General features: G+C 44.2%; 1 protein-coding gene and 1 non-coding gene across 2 annotated transcripts in view; one reads left to right on the top strand and one right to left on the bottom strand.

Annotated features, from left to right (window-relative positions):
* Positions 1-7,644: 7,644 nt before the first annotated feature.
* Rpt4 (Regulatory particle triple-A ATPase 4) overlaps positions 7,645-21,000 on the top strand; it is a 30,560-nt gene continuing 17,204 nt past the window's right edge. The window contains exons 1-2 of the mRNA XM_080283457.1: positions 7,645-7,762; positions 17,354-17,547. Coding sequence (XP_080139583.1) covers positions 7,678-7,762; positions 17,354-17,547 — 279 coding nt within the window. The 5' untranslated portion in view covers positions 7,645-7,677. The remainder of the gene's footprint in view (positions 7,763-17,353; positions 17,548-21,000) is intronic.
* On the bottom strand, positions 16,824-16,942 carry LOC145413916 (5S ribosomal RNA). Its single transcript, XR_013899793.1, has one exon. It is a non-coding gene; the product is annotated as a 5S ribosomal RNA (ribosomal RNA).

The raw sequence follows: 21,000 nt of genomic DNA, 5'->3' as shown, positions 1-21,000 counted from the left end.
CTACACGAATGGTTCACCACAAACTGGCTCAAAATAGCCCCATCCAAATCTACAGTGACCTGTCTCACAAACTGGACAGCAGAACACAGTCACATTCCACACCTCACCATAACCCCCCCCCACACACACACCTTGGTGTAACATACAATACATCAATGTCATTTAAACAACACATCACAAACATTAAAGATAAAATAACACCAAGACTCAGTGCCTTGAGGTCACTTGCCCATACAACATTTGGACACGACAAGGAAACCACCACCATAGTATACAAACAGTATATACGTTCAGTGATGAATTATGCAAGCCGTGCTTGGGCTTCTAACCTAACTAAAACACTACAACACTCTACGGACCATACAGAACAATGCCCTAAAAATAACCACAGGCTGCACAGCAACTTCACCCACAGACCACCTACACCAAGAAACCAAAGTCCTCAAAGTCAAGGATCATCTAGACATGAGAGGCACCCAGATTCTCGCAGCAGCCTCCACAAACCCACACCATCCACTTCACTACATGGCAGCACATCCACACACACCAAGGAAAATCAAAACAACACCCAGCACACGATATCATACACAAACACTGTCATCTCTCCCCCCTTGCCGGCCTCAGACCAGCTTCCAAGAGCAAATCCATACTCAAATCACTCACTGCTCCGTTCAGTCGCTTAAAGACAACACACAGCTGCATGCACAGCCTCCTAATATCCACTGTCCTGAATCCTATCTCTCTCATGAGGACAGGGCCCACCTGGCCAGGCCCAAGATGTGGGCATTATCCAGCCCTCTTAAGTTATCAGAAGAGGCTAGATGACTCCATCGTTGATACCTGTCGAGGATGCAACACAGCACCCCATACTATTAAGCACATTATGGAAGACTGCATTACACACAATCACCTACACCAACAACACAACATACACTCCTTGAGAGCTCTGTTGGAAAGCCTGGTCTTGGCTGTGGCCTTTCTTAGGGACTCGAGGCTGTTTGGCCAGACTGCCTACGGAACAACTGCTATTACTACTACTGCTACTTTTTATTCATATTGCTGAGCATGCAGTTGCTATACTGTACTCAGCAGATGAGTTTGGTAGGACAAAAGAATCCATCCATCCATCCATTATCCAATCCTACGTTGCCCCATGAGGAGCGTAGAAGCCTTGGGCTAGGCAGTTGGTCCTGACATTTAAGATGAGTTATGATAAGCTTTTATGAATCAGCCATAGGATTGTCATGTTAAAAGAAAAGTTTTTGAATGCTGAGAAGGAAAGTGGTGCCAGTGCTAAGTTGCTAGGGAATGGCTGGGAAAAGTGAGACAGGAGAAAGCAGTCAGTAGGATGGAAGTGTGTGAGGCACTGAAGAAAGTCCAAAAAGGGAAAGCATCAACAGATTGTTGGAGTGAGTGACAGTAAATTGAAATATAGAGGAGAAATGTTGACTGAATGGATCTAGAAATTGTACCAATTGGCCTAGAAGAATGGGTAATTGCCAGAGGACAAGAAGTCAGAAATGAAAGTTCCTTTGCACAGGCAAAACAAGGAGTTTGTGGTAATCATAGGAGAGTAGTAATTTGTTTTTGCGGTGCATTGGGAAAGATAATTGCTAGATACTTGTTGGCAGAGTAAGGGAGAGTATAAAAGGAATGGTAGCAGAGGAAAAAGGGTGGTTATGGTAATGTTCATTCTAGGACATACTGTATATGTTCTATAAACGCATCAGATTTACAACAGTTGCTGATTATTGTTCAAGATATTTAAATTTGAATGATGGGAATGGGAAAAACTCATTTCCATCCTGTGTTCAGTGTGACCACTTTCTATACCTATCATCACTTTATTATTACTGAGAATAACCAACCAGTAACCACCAAATAGGGTAATAATATTTCTATCTATTTATCTTTAGCCTGATGCTTTAATCCCATAAGGGGAGGCCATAGACAAATCGCCTCCAAGTCGCCCTGTCCCCCACCGTTTCACTGCCCTCCCCCCAGCTCACACATACCTCTCCACTCTTCTCCATCTCATCCTATCTCCCCCTCCCTCTCCCCCCCCCTCTGCCACACTCAGGTACACTCTCCTCATCAGTCTCTCGCTCTCTATCCTCTCCACATGACCAAACCACCTCAGTGTATTTCTTCTGCTTACTATTGCATCCACAGCCACACCACAATGACCCTTTATTCCTCATTTGTTAGTCTGTATCTCCTTGTAACTCCACATGCTCCTTACAACTAATTTCCACTGCTCTCATGTGATTTCTGTCCTTCCAACAAGGTCCAAGCTTCATTTCCATACACTACAGGAAGTATCACAATACCGTCATGCACTGACACTTTTACTTCCATGATCACTTCGCTATTTCTTATCACTGCTTTCAAAGAGCCAGCAACATTTCTTTCCTGTTGTACCCTTGTAAGCACTGCATTCTCTAAACTTCCATCCTTACTCATCACACCATCCAAGTACTAAAATACATTCACATTTTCTATTTCCTTATCATTCAACCTCACTATGCATTCAATGATTTCATTTCTCTCAAAGACCACAACTTTACTCTTCCCTACATACACCTTTAGATTCTGTTTCTGACACTCTTTTCCAGACTCATTCACCAACCCTTGCAGTTCCCTTTCATCTTCACTTAACTACAGTATCAACTGCAAACAGCAGAACAGGAAGTTTCCAAACGCTGCCCTCTCTCATTAGGGCAACTCCAACATCCACTGCTCTACATTGTAATATTTGCAATAACGCCATCCATATACAGGCTGAATAACCATGGAGACCACCCCGTCTCCTGGTTCTGTAGGCGCACCCACTGGCCTGGGTTGGGAGGGGCGAGGTTGTGTGCTGTCTGGTTGAATCTTGTAGCTGCTGCATCCGCAGTGTGGGCCATGGCCTGTTCCCTGCTGCTTAGCATCCAGACCCATCACATGCTGATCCTGTAGTGTTCTTTGGCAGCTGGTACGGAGTGTCTCAGCTGACGTCCTATCAGCAGCTGTGCTGGGAACGCGTTGGTGTCGTGTAGCAGGGTGTTGAGGTACTGCAGTATGGCCCTGGTGGCTACATCTGAGTTCAGGGAGCCTCCCAGGCTGGTGTTGTTCCCCAGCACCACTGCAGCCTCCGCTTGGCTGTTAGACTGTGGGTAATGGGCCAACAACACCCTCAGCTGCACACGCCACGCAAATAGGAATGCCCTATGGGCTGCCTGCGGTCTGTTCTTTCGAGGGAGCCCGTTAGAGGTTTCCTCCAGTCTCACCTCATTTGGGAGTCCGACAGTGACTGGTGACTTAGGGGCACTGGTTATAATAAGTGTACCCCAGGGCTCACTATAGGGAACACTCCAGACCTTTTCCAGCAGTTGCTTTGCTAGGGAGCCTACTCTGTCCCCTGTGGTGCAGAGAGAGTGAGAGGGACGTCTCGCTCAGCCTCTGGAGGAGTGAGGCGAGCAAGGGTTGTGACTCTCTATAGGTACTGAAGGTTCAGCAGATGTGACCCGCACGGTGGGTGGGGCCTCCCCAGCAAGCACGGTAGGCGCCGCTGTGGTTCTGCCTGTAGGGTGGTGTGCTCGAAGGGCACATCTTTTCCTTGAACCTTCCCCCCGCTGTCCTAGGCCTCACAGGTGAGGACTATATGGTGGATGGTGCCTCCGTGACTGGCATAGTGGGCGCAGCCATGGTTCTGCTAGGTAGTGGGACTGCAGGCCAGAGAAGCACGGTGGGCGTCCTCTTCCCGGCAAGCACGGTGGGCATCGCTGCGGTCCTGCTCAGGGCGAGGGCTGCAGGAGAGGGAAGCACGGTGGGCGTTCTCTCCCCAATAAGCTTGGTGGGCGCTGTCGCAGTCCTGCTGGTGGCTGTAAGTAAAAGGGGCACAGTGGGCATCCTTTCCCCGACGAGTATGGTGGGCGTCATCGTGGTCCTATACCTCATACCAATAATCTGGCCAGGCATGTATGGCAACACTGTTCCCGCCGAGATGCTGATTGGCTGGAGGTGTTTGTTCGATTTCATTGTTCCTTAAACCAATACTCTATTATCAGATGTGACACTGAGTTTGTCGACAATACAAATGTCAAAAGCAACAAGAAATCCGTTATATACTTAACAACAATGAAATTTTTCGTAGGAAGATAGAGATATGAGTCAACAAAGTATTATTATAGTCCAAGTCAAGGTCAGCATTCGGCCAATTCCTGTAAATCTCCCACACTCCGTAATATGACATAATTAAGGAAACCTGCTTATCTAAGCATTGGTATAACACATTTAAATTTTAAGATCAGTCCGCACTGTGATAATAGAGGAGATATAATGAAAGTGTTTTCCTTTAGCCTACTTTGATTTTCAATTTTTTTTCAAATCTCCCTCCCCGCAGAACTCGTCTTTTCATTAGAATTTTTAATTATTCAGAGTTGTGGCAAGATGTAAGGGTGCGGACTGATCTTAAAATTTAAATGTGTTATACCAACGCTTAGATTAAGCAGGTTTCCTTAATTTTCTGTTCTATTACGGAGTGTGGGAGATTTAAAGGAATTGTTCGAATGCTGACCTTGACTTGGACTATAATAATACTTTGTTGACTCGTATCTCTATCATCCTACGAAAATTTTATTGATAAGTATATAACGGATTTCCTATTGATTGTATTGTCGACAAACTCAGTGTCGCATCTGATAATAAAGAGAGTATAAGTTTAAGCAACAACAAAATCGAACTAACACCTCCAGCCAATCAGCATCTCGGCGGGAACAGTGTTGCCATACATGCCTGGCCAGATTAATTAGGATGAGGTATAGCGGGGACTTAGGCAAAAGGGAGCACAGTGGGTGTCATTTCCCCGACAAGCACAGTGGGTGTCGTCATGGTCCTACTTGGGGAGTCTGCCAGCACAGAGATCCTGCCCTGATTCTGTTGGGCACTGGTCCAGGTGGAGGGTAATGCGGCAGGGCGACGTACCTCTAGTCGATTCCGTTGAGGGGAAGACAGGCGCGTGGTGGTTGGGGACAGGATCTCGCGCCTCTATTTTGTCTCCCGTTGGTACTACCCCATACCCATCTCGTATTTCATATACAGTATTTGGCGGTGCATTGTTCACATCTATGTTACACCCCGAAAACTCTTAGGCGGAAGAATGCGGTTTCCAGAGATAATGGGAATTGAAATGAAATGTTTATTGTGAAAGATACAGGCTGCTAATACAACAAAAGAAAGCGTTGGGTCTAGCCACACACCTTCAGCCAATACAGTTCCTACGCACTGAGCTGTATAGCATGAAGAGTTCTCATGGGTAGCGCCGCGTAGTTTCTGTACCCACCGCCAGGGGCCCAGGGCAGCGCTGATGTTTATGCACTACACCCGATGTCCGCTCCTTTTGAAATCAGCCGATGAATTCGGAAAATAGTCCCATAATTCACTGCGCAGCTAAAATATAGTGCCATGGCCCATTGCCCAGCTTATGTAAGCAACAGCGAAACAGAAACAGTGTAATGCTAGGTGTTTTAAGTTAAGCTTCCTGTTCCTTAAACACCTAACGTATAGCGGGGCTCTCTTTCGAGACGGCTTAGACAAATAAGAGAGAGGCAGAACGCAAAAACTCCAGGCAACAACCTTACTCGTGTATTGCTTAGACAGGGGAATCAGTAGATGTTCCAAACACAAGTATACTGGGCGATTATAAACTCTTATAACTAGATATGGTTAATAGTAGCTCGCAGGATACTGTTTGGGGATACAGTGAAATAGCATTTGAAGCAGAAGGTTCTAAATCAGGGTAGTCCAGGGTCTCTATGCGAGTGGAGATGCTAAAGTTATTTCTCACTAGGAAGGGTTGTGTAAGGCAGGGGTTTGATTATGATTATGGTAGTATGAAATAGTTTCTGATGATAGCGTATTTACTTTGTTACCCTCTACTCGTATGTTGCTTTTGATCAATTATTATCACTTACTCCACCGCTTTGTAGTTTATATTATTACTGTATTGTTCCGTATCTGTTCACTGTGTCTATTCTCCTTTCCAACACTTTGGTACTATCACTGTCAGTTCACAACTCTGCCTTGTCACTGCTCAATCACTATCATTGCACGATGACTGTCACTCCGGTTGGATCTGGCACCAGGGGCGCGGCGGAGGGGCGACGCAGCTCCGCTACTGATGGAGCTGAGCACCACAAGGAGACTCCATGCTCAGGGGACACGGGATCACACGCAGGGGCGTCCGTTCTTGTCCAGGGCTGTGGGTGGCGAAGGGTCCCGCGCTCTCAGGGCTGGGGACAGGAGTGCGGCCCTCAAGGTTAGGGCCGAACAATTGCCTGAACCGGTTGTTCAGGCTCCTGACGGAGGATTAGGACCTCCGCCATCGAAGGGTTGGGAGTTCCCGCCCGGGAGTTCTGGGGGTGGTCTGGGGTTCCCGAGGACTGCGGTCCCCAGGGCTGGGCGGCGCCGACAGGAAGGGGCTGCGGCACCGGTCTGCATCAGGGTCCGTCAGGTGGGTCTCCACCAGAGCCAGTTGTAGGGAGCAGAGGCCAGGTGAGACTACAGGGCCTCTCCAATACTCCTATACGCCCTCTGCGCTGGGGGTCGGGGAACAGGCGTCGAGTCTAGGCGGCGGGGCGGATATCAGCCGCTTTCTGCCGTAGGGCCTGGCTACAAGCCGCCAAGGCCCGGCTACTGGCCATGGTCTGAGAGGGTGAGTGACTGCCAGCAAACCCAGGGGCACCTTTGGAGCGGCTACAGGCCGACTCCTTCAGGAGGGGTGTAGAGCGGCTACAGGCCAACTCAGGTGGAACACCTTCAGAGCGGCTACTGGCCATCTGAAGAAGGTGGGAGTGGCTACCAGCCGTCTCCTCGTTACCCTCAGAGCGGCTACCGGCCGTCTCCTTAGCGAGGGGTGAGTGGCTACCGGCCGTCTCTAGAGGAACGCCTTCGGAGCGGCTACAGGCCGTCTGACGAAGGTGAGAGTGGCTACAAGCCGACTCCTTCAGGAAGGGTGTGGAGCGGCTATTGGCCATCTCAGGGGGAACACCGGAGTGGCTACAGGCCGTCTGATGAAGGCGGGAGTGGCTACAGGGCGTCAGACGAAGGCGGGAGAGGCTACCGGCCGTCTCCTCATTACCCTCAGAACGGTTACCGGCCATCTCCTTAGCGAGGGGCAAGCGGCTACCGGCCGTCTCAAGGGGAACGCCTTCGGAGCGGCTACAGACCGTCTGACGAAGGTGGAAGCGCGCGGCTCGCACCGAGTCCCGGCGCGCTACTGCTGCTCCTTCGTGGGCTCCTTGTGGAGGTGTCCGGGAGTTCACTGGGGCACTATGCTGTATTCCTGGTGGGGGTGGCTGGGTGTTCCAGGGGGTACTACGCTGCATTTTAAACAGCAAACTAAGAACAGTGCATTAGTACCATGGTAGAGGTGAAGAGTGCGGGTGTTTCAATGTGGCGGCCAGTCACATGCTCTATACCACACAGTGTGTGCTTCACACATTTCATTGACTTTCAGTAAAACATTTATGTTAAGTAATATGAAACTCATGAAGACAAGACATGTGTTGACAGTAGTTCTAAAAATGGAATAAACTAAAACCATGAGTATTTAACACGAAAAACGAGAAACTCACGACAATCAAGTCGAACGTTCACGTAGTGACACTAGTCAGACAAAAACAAACCTGTAGAATGTCGGGTGACCGAGAACAATGTCTCTCTGATTATCGAAGAAGACTTATAGAACATCGAGAAGTTGATTCTAAACTGAGGAAGCGTAAGTGAATGATACTTATTACATAGTTTGTGGCTGAAGACCTGATATATATGAGGATACACATGTTTGGCTGACTATCCCATAGATGGGTTTGCCAAGGGTTAAGGTTTCATAGTGTAAGTTCTTTATGTTGCTGTGAAAGTGAGGTTGATTGATCCTTGTCTAATGTTTAAGATTTATGGGGCAAGTAAGAGCTATTTGGAAGAAAAATGTGACATTTGTGCTAACGTAACCAAGTCATGAGTATTCCAGGCATTGCCATACCCCCTACCGTAGCGTTAGCCAGACCGCACGTAGTTGATGCAAATGCATAATGGTGCTGTAATTATTATTACTTTGGTGCTGTGGTTATTATAGATCACCATAAAATAGCCTTGCATGCACTTGATTAGGGTGATAAATTGACTCGCAAGAATGCCCCATTCCTTTTTTGTCCCGCTATATAAAAATAACAGTGACGCAGGGATTTGAGTTGTTTTCTTGTAGACCATGGTACTTGAGGAAAATGATTTGGTCAAATTTTACACGTTTCCCTCATCTGATTTTCGACTTTTTGTTAACATTTTCTAGTAGAATTGGTCATTCTAAGAATCTTTTCTTCTATGATATTTCTCTCGCAAATTGATAATAAACGAGTTACACGCAATTTACTTCCGCCAATCACAATTACAGGTGGTATTTTTTCGTATTTACACCCAACTCACTGACAACAAAAGTGGCTAACTAATCTTATACTTTACGCAATTCTAAGCATTTTTTCTTCTATGACACTTCCGTCTTAAATCAACCGTTGATGAGTTATGCAATTTATTACACATTATTTTCTATGGGAGAGAGATTTTCCCTGCCGTGGTCGGACAATTGTGTGTGTTCGTTGGTGCATGTTATGTGTGTGGGTGGATAAAGCGCATGCGTGGCACATGAATCAGCCAATCACAAAGAAGAATTTCAAATGTCCCACGTTAGGGCTCGCAAGATTTGAAAGTCAGTTTGTCTCCAACCATGGACTGGGAAGCCTGCAAAATTTATTACTTCACTGCTATTTCACAGTTCTACGAGCAAGAAAATAAAATTGTAGCCTTTGTGCGATCGCATGGTGTTTTACCTTCAACAGGAACAAAGTACCTAAATCAAGGCAAAAGTCTCATTTTACGTGAGGATCAGAAAGTGTTGCACTTCCGCCCGTCACCAGTTGCCGTTACAGCTACAGACGACTCTTCAGATGCAGACAAGGAACTGTAAACTAGGTAAATGCATTATTTCTTATTTACACCCGGTTAGGTTAGGTTAGATGAGGTTTGGTTAATGTAATGGGGGGTCTGGGGGGCGAAGCCCCCCAGTTAGTAAGCACGGCCAGGGTTGGGGGGTCTGGGGGGTGAAGCTCCCCAGTTAGGAAACACGAACTCCCTAAGAAGCTTAAAATTATTTTCTTCCGAAGGATTTCAGTGTTTTTCGTTTGATTTTGATAACAGTTCCAGTAGGAAATCACTCGCTTTTGCGTTTTTCCCCCACCCAACACCCCGGTCCCCCAGTATTCTTGGGGGGAGGGGGAAGAACCGCAAAAAAATACGTTTCAGGTGATAACAGGGATCCAACCTGAGTGTTTTCTGTTGTTTTTGGTGTGATTTTTGTTGATTTGGACCGGTCCTTTCCACCGGAAGTTGCTAGTGGCGTTCAACAAAAACTAGTGACTTGCGATAGAAACGAAGGTCAAAATCTATTGAATCACACCAAAAACAACAGGAAACACTCAGGTTGGATGAAAAAATCGGATGAGGGCAACGTGTAAAAATTGACCAATGATTTTAGTACCACATACATCTCAAGTGATTCCCTTTTGATTTTTGTAAAAAAAAGTATATATATATTGGACAACAGATGAGTAAGGATGGAGGTTTGGAGGGTGAAGTGCTTGAAAGGGTACAGCAGGGAAGAAAGGTTGCTGGTTCTTTGAAAGCAGTGATAAGAAACAGGGAAGTGAGCATGGAAGTGAAAAAGTTACTACATGACAGTATTGTGATACTAACTCTAACGTATGGAAGTGAAGCTTGGACGTTGTTGGAAGGACACAAGTCAAGAGTGAGAGCAGTGGAAATTAGTTATTTAAGAGGAGCCCGTGGAGTCACATGGAGTGACAGGCTGACGAATGAGGATATAAAGGAGCGTTGTTGTGTGGATGTGATAGGAAGCGTTATGAGGAACACACTGAGGTGGTTTGGCCATGTGGAGAGAATGGAGGGTGAAAGACTGACGAAGAGAGTATATGTGAGTGAGGTGGAGGGGGGAAGAGGGAGGGGGAGGCCGAGGATGAGATGGAGGGATGGGGTGGAGAGGTATATGAGAGAGGGGGGTGTGAGTTGGGAGCAGGGCAGTGAAATGGCGGGGGACTGGGCGACTTGGAGGCGATTTGTTTGTGGCCACCCCAAACGGGATTGAGGCGTCTGGCAATAGATAGATAGATAGACAACAGACAAAATATACCTACTTAGCGATATTACAGAAAGCTGCCTGGGTGCCCCCGATAGTGTGTTTACTATCAATCCTGCTGACAGGACATGATGTCAGCACACCAAAACAAACTCAGATGTATGCAGTTTGAATCCATTATTAGCAATGGAAGCCTAACTGGAAGCACTGACACATAAGTGTTGAGCTTCACCCCCCAGTGATTATAACCTACCTAACAGCATGCAAACTAAAATGTGCATTACATAAAACTTGCACCCAAACAGTATCATGCATTGATTGCTCCTTAATTATGGTGCGATCATCATGACCATGCAGTGGCGTAGATCTTTTGTAATCGTAAATCGAATCTGTATACATCACACAGGAGATGTCCATTAAAATATGATACAGGTTAGTAACATAGCGCTCGATGATTGAATCACTTCATGTACTGTATTGTTGAGTGAAGATGAATGGGAGTTGCAAGGTTTGATGAATGAATTTGGGACAGTGTGTAGGAGGAGGAATCTGAAAGTTAATGTAAACAAGAGTAAAGTTATGGTGTTTGAGAGGAATGAAGTCACAGAGTGTGCAGTGAGGTTGGATGGTGAGGATATGGAGAATGTGAGTGCATTCAAGTACTTGGGTAGTGTGATGAGTAAGGATGGAACTTTGGGGGATGAAGTGCGTGAAAGGGTACAGCAGGGAAGGAAGGTTGTTGGTACACTGAAAGCAGTGATGAGAAATAGGGAGGTGAGTATGGAAGTTAAGAAGTCACTGCATGATAGTATTGTGATCCCTACCCTGACGTATGGAAGCGAGGCGTGGACCTTGCAAGAGGGGAACAAGTCAAGAGTGAGAGCAGTGGAAATGAGTTACTTGAGAGGAGCATGTGGAGTGACGTGGAGGGATAGGTTGACGAATGAAGAAGTGAAGGAACGTTGTGGGGTGGATGTGGATGTGGTTGAGAAGATTAGGAGAAATACACTGAGGTGGTTTGGACATGTGGAGAGAATGGAGAATGAAAGACTGACTAAGAGGGTGTATGTAGGTGAGTTGGAGGAAGGGAGAGGGAGGGGTAGACCAAGGATGAGGTGGAGGGATGGAGTTGAGAGGTATATGAAGGAGGGAGGGGTGAGTTGGGGGGAGGGTAGTCAAACGGTGGGTGACAGAGCGACTTGGAGGCGTTTTGTCTGCAGCCACCCTTTGCGGGATTAGGACGTCGGTCTATAAATAGATAGATAGATAGATATACTGTAATATATAAGGTACATAGTATATACTGTACTGTATTGTGTACAATAATGGAAAAAGCTCACTATAAACACTAATCTTTAAAAAAATAACAAAGGATCCTGTCAACACATCAATAGGAAATTTGGAAATACAGTAATCCCTCTACTATCCGATGTAATAGAGTCAAAGGCATGTCCGGAAAGTGGTCCTGTCCGGAAAGTGGGCCCCTGGCTCCTGGACTGGTACTTAAGGACCCTAACCTAGCCTAACTTTGAAAGCCACCTAAATATCTCCCTAATGGACATGCATAACACCTATTTAAACCTATTTAAGACCCTATTCACACCAGTAATGGACATAAAGCATGAAATAAATGAAAAGGAACAAAAGAATGAGGAATTAGAAGTGACTACCACAGCCAGGGTACTTACAGCACGTCTGTGGCCACCATCTCTAAGGCTTTGGCAGTGGTGAAAATGCTCTTGAAGCACATACAGTACTCCAATGTTGTGCTGCACTTAATTCTTTGCACTGTGAGTTATAATTGTTTAACACTGCACATTGTTCCTAACTGCATCACGCCAGTTTCAACCGCCAATTTGCACTCCACAGTTGATCCTTTGCACTGTAAGTTCTAATTTCTTAACACTCCACAACACTATATTCCAGTATGGTCTAGTGGCGAGGTATTGCAGTTTATTCACAAAAACGAGCATGTGTGGCATCCATTGCGATAAGCATCTACTCACCATCGAAGTTAGACAGTAACTATTGATGACGAGGAAGCAGAGTTGTGCGATCGCAACGGCCACATTACCAAACTCCTCAATTTTCATTACTAAATTTAACTTTTCATTACCAAACTCGTAAAGCTAGCATTTATTGTTCACTAATTATATATACAAGTGGAAATACATGTAATCACTCTCCTTATAATTAACAGCATTGATGTCCAAATATGGCAGATTGACCTGAAAACAGTGCTAAAATTAGGAGGGGTATTGTACATACTTCTTGTAGGTTGCGGCGACCATCAACCACTCACTTGATGTAGGCTGCCTACTTCTTCCTTAGCCTTTATCATTCTTTCTCTGTGCCTGCCTTCCTCTCTTCCTATTTCTCCCATCTTTCCTGTCACTTCTTATTGCTTTTCTTTCCTTTACAGGTGGCTTTACATTGAGTGACAAGCCAAATGGTTTCCTGTAAGCCAGGAAACCATTTACAACACTGGGTGGTATCCATATAACCAACCCATACATGGTCCTTATGTGTCAACAAGTGGGTTGGTGGAGGGTTAGTGCCCCTCCCCATAAAACAAATAACTCAAAGTCAAATGGCCACCCCTTACGGGATTATGGCGTCTGGCGATAGATAGATAGATAGATGTTGATTATTTTCACGCTATGTGGGCTAGGAGATTAATCAGAGAGAGCAAACAACCCACCATCTCCATCCTGTGTATCCTCACACATGGGAAAAATCTGTTTGGTAATGCATTATTTTGATTCATTACCAAACGAATTTTTCATTACCAAATTGCCCACATATGGTAATGAAAAATACCATATGGCAACCCTGAGAGGGGAGGGGGGAAGGGGAAGGAAGGAAGGGGTAAAGGGGCCATGGTGTAACAGCTGTTCGGTGCCGCACAGCAATATCAAATTACAGGTGGGAAATAATAAGATTTTTTGGGGATTTTTTTTCTTTTTTTGACCATTTTTGGGTTCCGAAGGTCCAGACCCATAGTGTCCGGTAATTGGGGTGTCTGGAAAGTACGGGGATTACTGTACTGCGTCACTGTCATATGTAATTTATCTTAACTTTTTTATAGGCTAGACTACTAAAGTTAGTTTATGTTAGGCCATTTACCATGCTGTTGTGAATTCATCTGAACCTTGTAGTTGAAGCATGCCGATACCAAGTTTCCATTCTGCAAACGTCATCTTGCTTCATCCTAACAAGTTGATCGACTGTCATTTCCCAAACCTCTTTAACCTGCCGTGTGCCAGCAGACTTTGGAGCCGTGGTGCCGGCCAATTTTCGACCTTTTTTATTTTTTTTTTCTAGATATGTTAGAAATGATGAGAAAACATGGAGAGCAACCATAAAAGTACCCACAGAAGCCATTTAGGTCAATTCTTCCTGAGCAGGTGGCTGAATACTTCGGAGTAACACCCATAGATTTTATCAGCGGCCACTGACACCCATTGAGTTGAGGTAGGAGATATTCGTTTTCTTCATCGGTAAGTATGCTATTCGAGCCAAGGACACTCTTGTTGGGTATACAGATGATATAGGAAGTGTCTACAGTTGTGGGAAGAGTGTGTCCGTGTCCATGCCAGTCATCTCCCGCCAAATTTGAAAATTCGCGTGTTTACACTGGTTGCAAATGCAGACTGTACATGTATGGCTCTGGCACTCTCCGCGGACGTAGGCGTCACTGTACATGTACGGCTCTGGCACTCGGCGGGTTAATTTTATCATCACTTTCTTAGATATTTGTCATATCCATCCACACTCCTGGTTCGCAACACTTCCCACTGTATTCAGCCGCATACCCACTATATTTAATTTATGTTTTTTTTTTTTTAATGTGCTCGACTCTGGGCATAGGCTTCACAGCCTGCTCTCAAGGCCCAGGAGTCCTCCTACATATCAAACACCTCTACATGTCACCACTTCGGCGCTAACACCCACCGTCCATATTGAATACATGCTAGGGCTGTCTTATACAGGACTGGTGTACTGGTATTAGCGGGGGTATTTTTACGACATGTTGGCGGGTCTTCTGGTAGATTGGTAAAGTCTGCTTTACATGAAATTCAAATCCTTAAACTGTTCCCTGCCCCAGCGGGGATTTGAACCTGGGTCCAGTAGGACTGCAGGCCACCTCTTTACCGATTGAGCCACCGCCTCCCCCTATCTTCCCCTCTGTTTATTAATTTTTACTGTAAATTTTTTTTTTTGGGGGGGGGGTGAGGTAGATCCTATCACCATGGCATTTTATGGTGGCAGTGGCATCTCTGTAAAGATAATTTATTTATCAAACACTGTCTCAAGACATGCCTCAGTTCCTCATTTCTAGCCATTCCCAACCGTTTACACCAACACTACATTCATTCTCTATATTCATCTGCTCATTAATATGTTTGATGAACATATACTGGTAGAAGCACCTTACCAAATCAGTTTTTCTTTTTCGTAATAGTCTTTTATATTTTTTTTTATTACATTTTGGGGCAGTAAACAAACATTTCATGTTAAATTTGTTTTCTTGTTGTTTTTAGTATATTTCCCCACTATATAGTATCAACTCCTGTTTGTTCCTCAATTGTAATGGTGAACACTCTTTCCAGTTTACCCATATTTATTGTCATTGGCTTCCCGGTTGTCTTTTAGTACCGTGCTTCTTCCTTTACTTACATTTTAACATAACCCAAAATGGTGATTGAAATGTTTACCACATCTAGCAATTCAGTCAAACCTAGCCAAGATTTGAGTAGTTTTAGTATGTCCACCATTATGCCCATGAACTAATCATCAGTGAAACAAAAGGGAAGTGAATAATAACAAGAAAACAAGCTTAGCAGAGAAACAAAGTCAACTGTAAGCGTCATATATGCAAATAACATTAGTAAGAAAAAGAAACAAACTGAAATAAAAAAGGTACTGGTAAATGCAAAAAGTAAATGAATTTGGGTGGGTTGGAGTATCTCTTCCTTTACTCCTGAGAATTACAAACGTCGGTGAGGCACAAGGAACATGTTAACAACAGGGTGAAAAAAGCCAACAGGAAACAGTTGCTTGCCACAGTGAAAATATTCATAAAAATACTGGAAACAAACTGGGATAACTGAGTTGGTAAGGTCTTTCTGTTGCTTAAACTAAAACTTACATTTACCAGATGTTCTCTCCATCTGATGGTGATGATATGATGCTGTGCATACGGCTCCACAGAGGGGAGAGCGCTGCCCGTCTTTAGAGTATTTTATTGAAATATGTAGTATTTTGCAAACATATGCTCTTTCCTGACATCAACCATTGGCCCTTGGGTGAGATAGAATGCTTGACCATTGACTAATAGCATGCACTCAGACCTACTAGGCTACAGTTACTTCATGTCATCTCAGTGAATGTCTTCTTATACCTTTTAAGTTTACCCAACATCGTGCCATCAGACTGTTTTCCTTACAGCCACTGTTTCAACTGGACAAAGATTTTTTTCATAATCATCAGACAGTGTGTAGGTATCTTTCACAGAACTCTTTCCAAGTTTTCATTTTTTTTTTTTTTTCTCTTACTAATACTGTATTGCCTCTTGTTGAATAATCCCAGCAATATCTGGCATGTTTGCCATGCAGGGTTTTATGTAGTGTAGGACTACTTTATGCTAATTTGATTTAAATGGACTGTTGTAAAAAGTTTACTGTATACACAGCAAGGTGAATTTTTTTTTTACACCATATGCAACATTATTTTATTAGATACAGTAAAAGCTCGATTAATTGGAATACATGGGGATTCTTCCGTTCCGGATATGGAATTTTCCGGATAACTGAATGTTACTCTTAGGAATAATCTGGTAGGTCAAACAAATGAAGTAGGACCAAACTTGGGACTTTATTCATAAAGTACATTATTCAGTATTAGATACAGTACAGGTACACCACAATACACAAAAAAAGACAGCAAGAGAAATTGTAAAGGACTGAACACAAACCAGCAAACATTACCAAAAATAATTGAAAGAAAAATTTAGCTTATGTTACAGGCCAAAATAATTTTGAAAACTTAGCTGCATACACTACTTTATCCTGTACTCTACAGAGCTAATCAAGAATTATAGGGGGATCATCAGGATCATGAGATGAGGATTTAGACAGTGGAGAAGGAGAAGTCAAAGGAACAAGGTCAGGAGCTGAAGACTTGGAAGGAACTGGGTCACGAGCTGAAGAAGTGAAAGGAACTGGGTCACGAGCTGAAGAAGTGGAAGGAGGAGGATAAGGAGGTCCTGTTCCTTCCACTTCCTTCAGATTCCTTTTCTTACACACACTCCAAGACTCATTCACTGAGCCTTGCAGTTCCCCTTCATCTTTGCTTAACGATACCGTATCATCTGCAAGCAACAATACAGGAAGTTTCCAACACTGCCCACTGGTATCTGGAATATTTTCAATCATGTGCCGGATCGAATTTGCGTTCTGGTTATATGGATGTGCCGATGCATCGGATGCCAGTTAATTGAGCTTTTTTTCATTCATTCATTGCCAGACGCCATGTATCCCAAACGGGGTGGCCAAGGGCTTAGAGTTAATTGTTTTACAGGGAGGGGCACTAATCCTCCACCAACCTCACTTGACACGTAGGGAGAACGTTATGCCAACAGCATCTGGTGTTCCCAGGCGGTCACCCATCCAAGTACTAACCAGACCCAACGTTGCTTAACTTCGCTGGTCGGACGGGAAGCGGTGTACTCAACGTGGTATGGCCGTTGGCAATCGAGCTTTTACTGTACAATATGTATTTATTTCTCCCCTCCATCAAATGTTGCAGAGTCACAGCCTACATGTTGGATGAGGGTTTGGTGCTGGGTATACACTCTAAATCAGCATAAATAGATGTTACAGGTACATTGTACAGTAGGCTTTTTTGGAAATAACCTCAGGCATATTTCAGTATACTGTATTTTCAAGTTTTCAGTGCATGTCATTAGTTCCTCCCCCCCCTCCTTTTTTTTTTTTATGAAATATCGATGGTTTTGAAAAGATGCTTTTATCGTGTTCAGTAGCTGTGATACTAACAGTCTTCACAGTAAGTTTTTTTTTTTCTTCTTCTTCTTCCCCCCCCTTCTCATCCATATGAACATATGGAAAGAAGTCTTGTAATAATTTTTTTTTTTTCCCGCAGTACGTGAAGAGAAGAAGGAGCTGGACAAGCAGTATGACAAGAGTGAAAATGACCTGAAGGCATTGCAGAGTGTTGGTCAGATTGTAGGGGAAGTCCTGAAGCAGCTTACTGAAGAAAAATTCATTGTTAAAGCGACCAATGGACCTCGCTATGTTGTTGGATGCAGACGTCAGCTGGACAAGGCAAAGCTCAAGGTATGTCTTCCTGTAATTTAAAATGAATATCATGTTTGTGATGTTTTCTTGCTGTTAAAAATTGTGGTATTTGATGGTTCAGACCTTGTTCATGGGAGATACTAGTACACTCAGTCCTTGTAAATTGCGTGTTTATAAATCACGGATTTGTAAATCACAGCTAAGTGGCTGTCAGACTGCCAGCATCCTTAAATTGCTGTTAAGTCACGAAAAACGCGGACCTAGGCACCGAAGTGGGCCTTTTCCGAGGAGGATCGTAAACCGCTGCATTCAATTTGAAAATCGCGACCCAACAACCAATCACCACCCGTTCCTGGTGGCAAGTGTGCATACTAATGCCTCCACGTTGTTGTTGTTCTTCCCGCCAGTCCGCACACTGCAGATCATCGTCGTGGAGTACGAGAGCTACCTGCCTTTTTTTGTGCACCTTCCCCCCCGCCTCCTACCTTCCATGGCCCCTCCCGAACCCCCGATGAAGTGCTCTAAGCAGTGTAGCATCAAGAAGCAGCTGCCGTTGTCATACAGTCAACATTTGGAGCTCATTTGTTGTGTTGAGAAGGGAGAGAAGTTTTCAAAGCTGGCGAAAGAGTTTGGGAAGAACAAGTGCTGAGAGGCTCTAAGTTCTTCCCAACACCACCCCACTCCATTCACTTAAGCAATATCATCATAGGATTAAGGTGAGATCCCTTAACATTGCTTATTTCTATTAACCCCTTAACCACGGGGCATCACTTTCGTGACGCTTGGGAGCAAGGGATCATACCGCGGGGCGTCGCTTTTGTGATTCTGTGTTATTTTGAATTCACCCGGGCTTCCAAGTGGGGGCTTGTATCATCTCTCAGTTCTGCCAATATCCAACACTAGTCAGCACTCCTAATCTCATCTGTACTCCCATCCATTGTTGACAATTTAGCCATTTCTCCCCGTTCTTGACTCCCCTCCCTACCCCCCCTCCATTACCCTATCCTCTCGCCTGCCCGGCCATGCTACGCTAAGTAAATCTTCCCTGGAATTTTTCACTGATTTCATCCATTGAAATAAGCCCTATGCCCTATTCTTATACCAAATAATATATACAAGAAAGAAATAAGGTAAGTGAGAGTGCCATACACCTGGAATTGGCTAATTATCACCTGACAACACCTCACGTGCACTCGTTCGCTAATTTTTGCTGTTTATTTCCCTTTGAAATATGCCGTATAATCTATTTTCGTAATAAATATACATATAAGGAGGGAAGGGAGAAGCCTAAGTGATATTTACATTCAGCTGGAACTACCTAATTTATAATGTATTGTCTAGATTTCCTGCCAATCATTTCACTGCTATATATTAGCTGTGTCAAGAGGCTAACGTTGGTAGTAATGAATTTCCCTAGGTAGGCCACCACCCCGGCCCACCTTTATCAGTTCACTCTCATCTTCCAATGTGGAGGTACGTCAGTTCGCTCTTGCTAGCTTCAGGGACTTTTCACCCCCATGCAAAGGGCCCTGTGACCTTTACCCCCTACTAAACCTCGTGTGGAAAGAGGTAAAGGGCTGATAATTGATAAAAGAGTGACTACGATCTTTCTGTTGAGTAAAACAGTGCAAGTGGAATTGTAAATAATGTGTAAATAATGTGTAAACAGCAAGTGAAAGTAGTGAATGTAAATATACGTGAACAGTGGAAAATAGTTTTATAAGTTACTTCAAGTGACAGTGCATAGCACAGTGTAAATAAAATAGCAATGTAAATAACGTAAATAAAATAGAGAACGTAAATAGAAATGTAAATGAGTAGTATTATAAGAATACGAGTATATACCCTAGGAGTAATGAAAGTGAAAGTTTCACTCTAGCATGTATGATTACTATGAGTTATGAGAGTGAAGGTGAAAGTGACATTCACTCTCAGTGCTAGTATACAGGACGAGAAAGTGAATGCTACGTATTTTACTGAAAGAAATTGAATCCCTACAGTGACAATAAACTAATACTACTGAAGGAAACTTATGGATAAAGGCTGTAGATATATATAAGTGTTATATAGTAATAGAAATATAAAGTGTGAGGGGTTTTATGAATAATAAATGACAGAGTACCAAGAGCGAACTAGCGCAAGTGCGACGGTCAGACGCACTCGTAATTTTCATTGCTTTCACAGTGGGTTTTTTTTTGGAGTATGGATCCCAAACTACTTGAAAATCATAGAGTAGTGTTTATAGTGTTAATATCTGGCTTTGGTAATCATATTACGGGTTGTCGGGAAGTGTAAAGTGGAGACTTCGTTACCCAACTTCAGAGGTCTCCACAAGTCCTACGGTAACCGATGAAGGCTCAACAAACATTCCAGGAGAAAGCTGAAGGTATGTGCCATAAGCATATGTAATTTTAATATTCTAGAACTAATAACTGATTTTTGGCAAATATTTTTTGAGAGTCTGGGGAGGCAACGGACATGATTGTGTGCAACACATATTTTAGGAAAAGAGACAGTAGGTTAATTACGTATGAGTCTGGGGGAAATAACAGTCAGATAGATTATTTTCTGGTTAGGAGGGCCGATAGGAGGTTAGTGAGGGATGTTAAAGTTATAGGAAGTGAGGAGTGTGTGCAGCAGCACAAACTATTGATTTGTGATATGGTGCTTAAAGAACAAATGATGAAAAAGAGGACTTATGTACCTAGGAGGAAAATATGGAAGCTGAAAAACCAAGTAGTAAGGGATGCCTTTATAGCGAGTTGAGGAGAGTGGTGGCTGAACAGGGAGCTGTAGACAGAGGCGTTAATGAACAGTACAGAGCCCTCAAGAACAATTTCTTGAGAGTTACTGATGTAACATGCGGCTGGACAAGAGGACCACCAAGACATAAAGTAACTTGGTGGTGGGATGAGGGTGTAGAAGCTGCAATTAAGGAGAAAAGAAGGCTTTTCCGGGAATGGAAGAAGGGTGGTAGCAAAGAGGAATATTTGGCTGCCAAGCGTAGGGCTAGGAGAGAGGTATACAGGGCAAAGTCTGAGTCACAGAGACAATTACTTGATAACCTAAATCATGGGGAAAGGAAAAATATATTTAGGGTGGCAGGTCAGGTGAAGAGGGATAATCGGGATATCATAGGTGAGCAGTGTGTGAAGAATGATGAAGGAAGGGTAGTGGTGAACAGTGAGGATATTAAAGATGCATGGAGAGAGCATTATAACCGGTTGTTGAATGAGGAGTTTGACTGGGACAGGGAAGGTTTGGAGCCAGCAGATCCAGTGTCTGGCCCTTGGCCTTTGATTGATACTGCTACTGTGAGTGAGGCAATAGGCAGGATGAGGGTGGGGAAGGCAGCAGGTGTGTCTGGGTTGACTGCCGAAATGTTGAAGGCCTCAGGCGATATAGGGGTGAGTTTAGTCACTGACCTGATAAATAGGATTATTTATGAGTGTGTTGTCCCAGATGATTGGCTGAAGAGTGTAATTGTAAATG

This window comes from Coenobita brevimanus, chromosome 97 (assembly GCF_032717465.1).
Source record: "Coenobita brevimanus isolate Jiangsu-jjx chromosome 97, ASM3271746v2, whole genome shotgun sequence".
Taxonomy (NCBI): Eukaryota; Metazoa; Arthropoda; class Malacostraca; order Decapoda; family Coenobitidae; genus Coenobita; species Coenobita brevimanus.
This window is presented reverse-complemented; position numbering and strand designations above follow the sequence as displayed.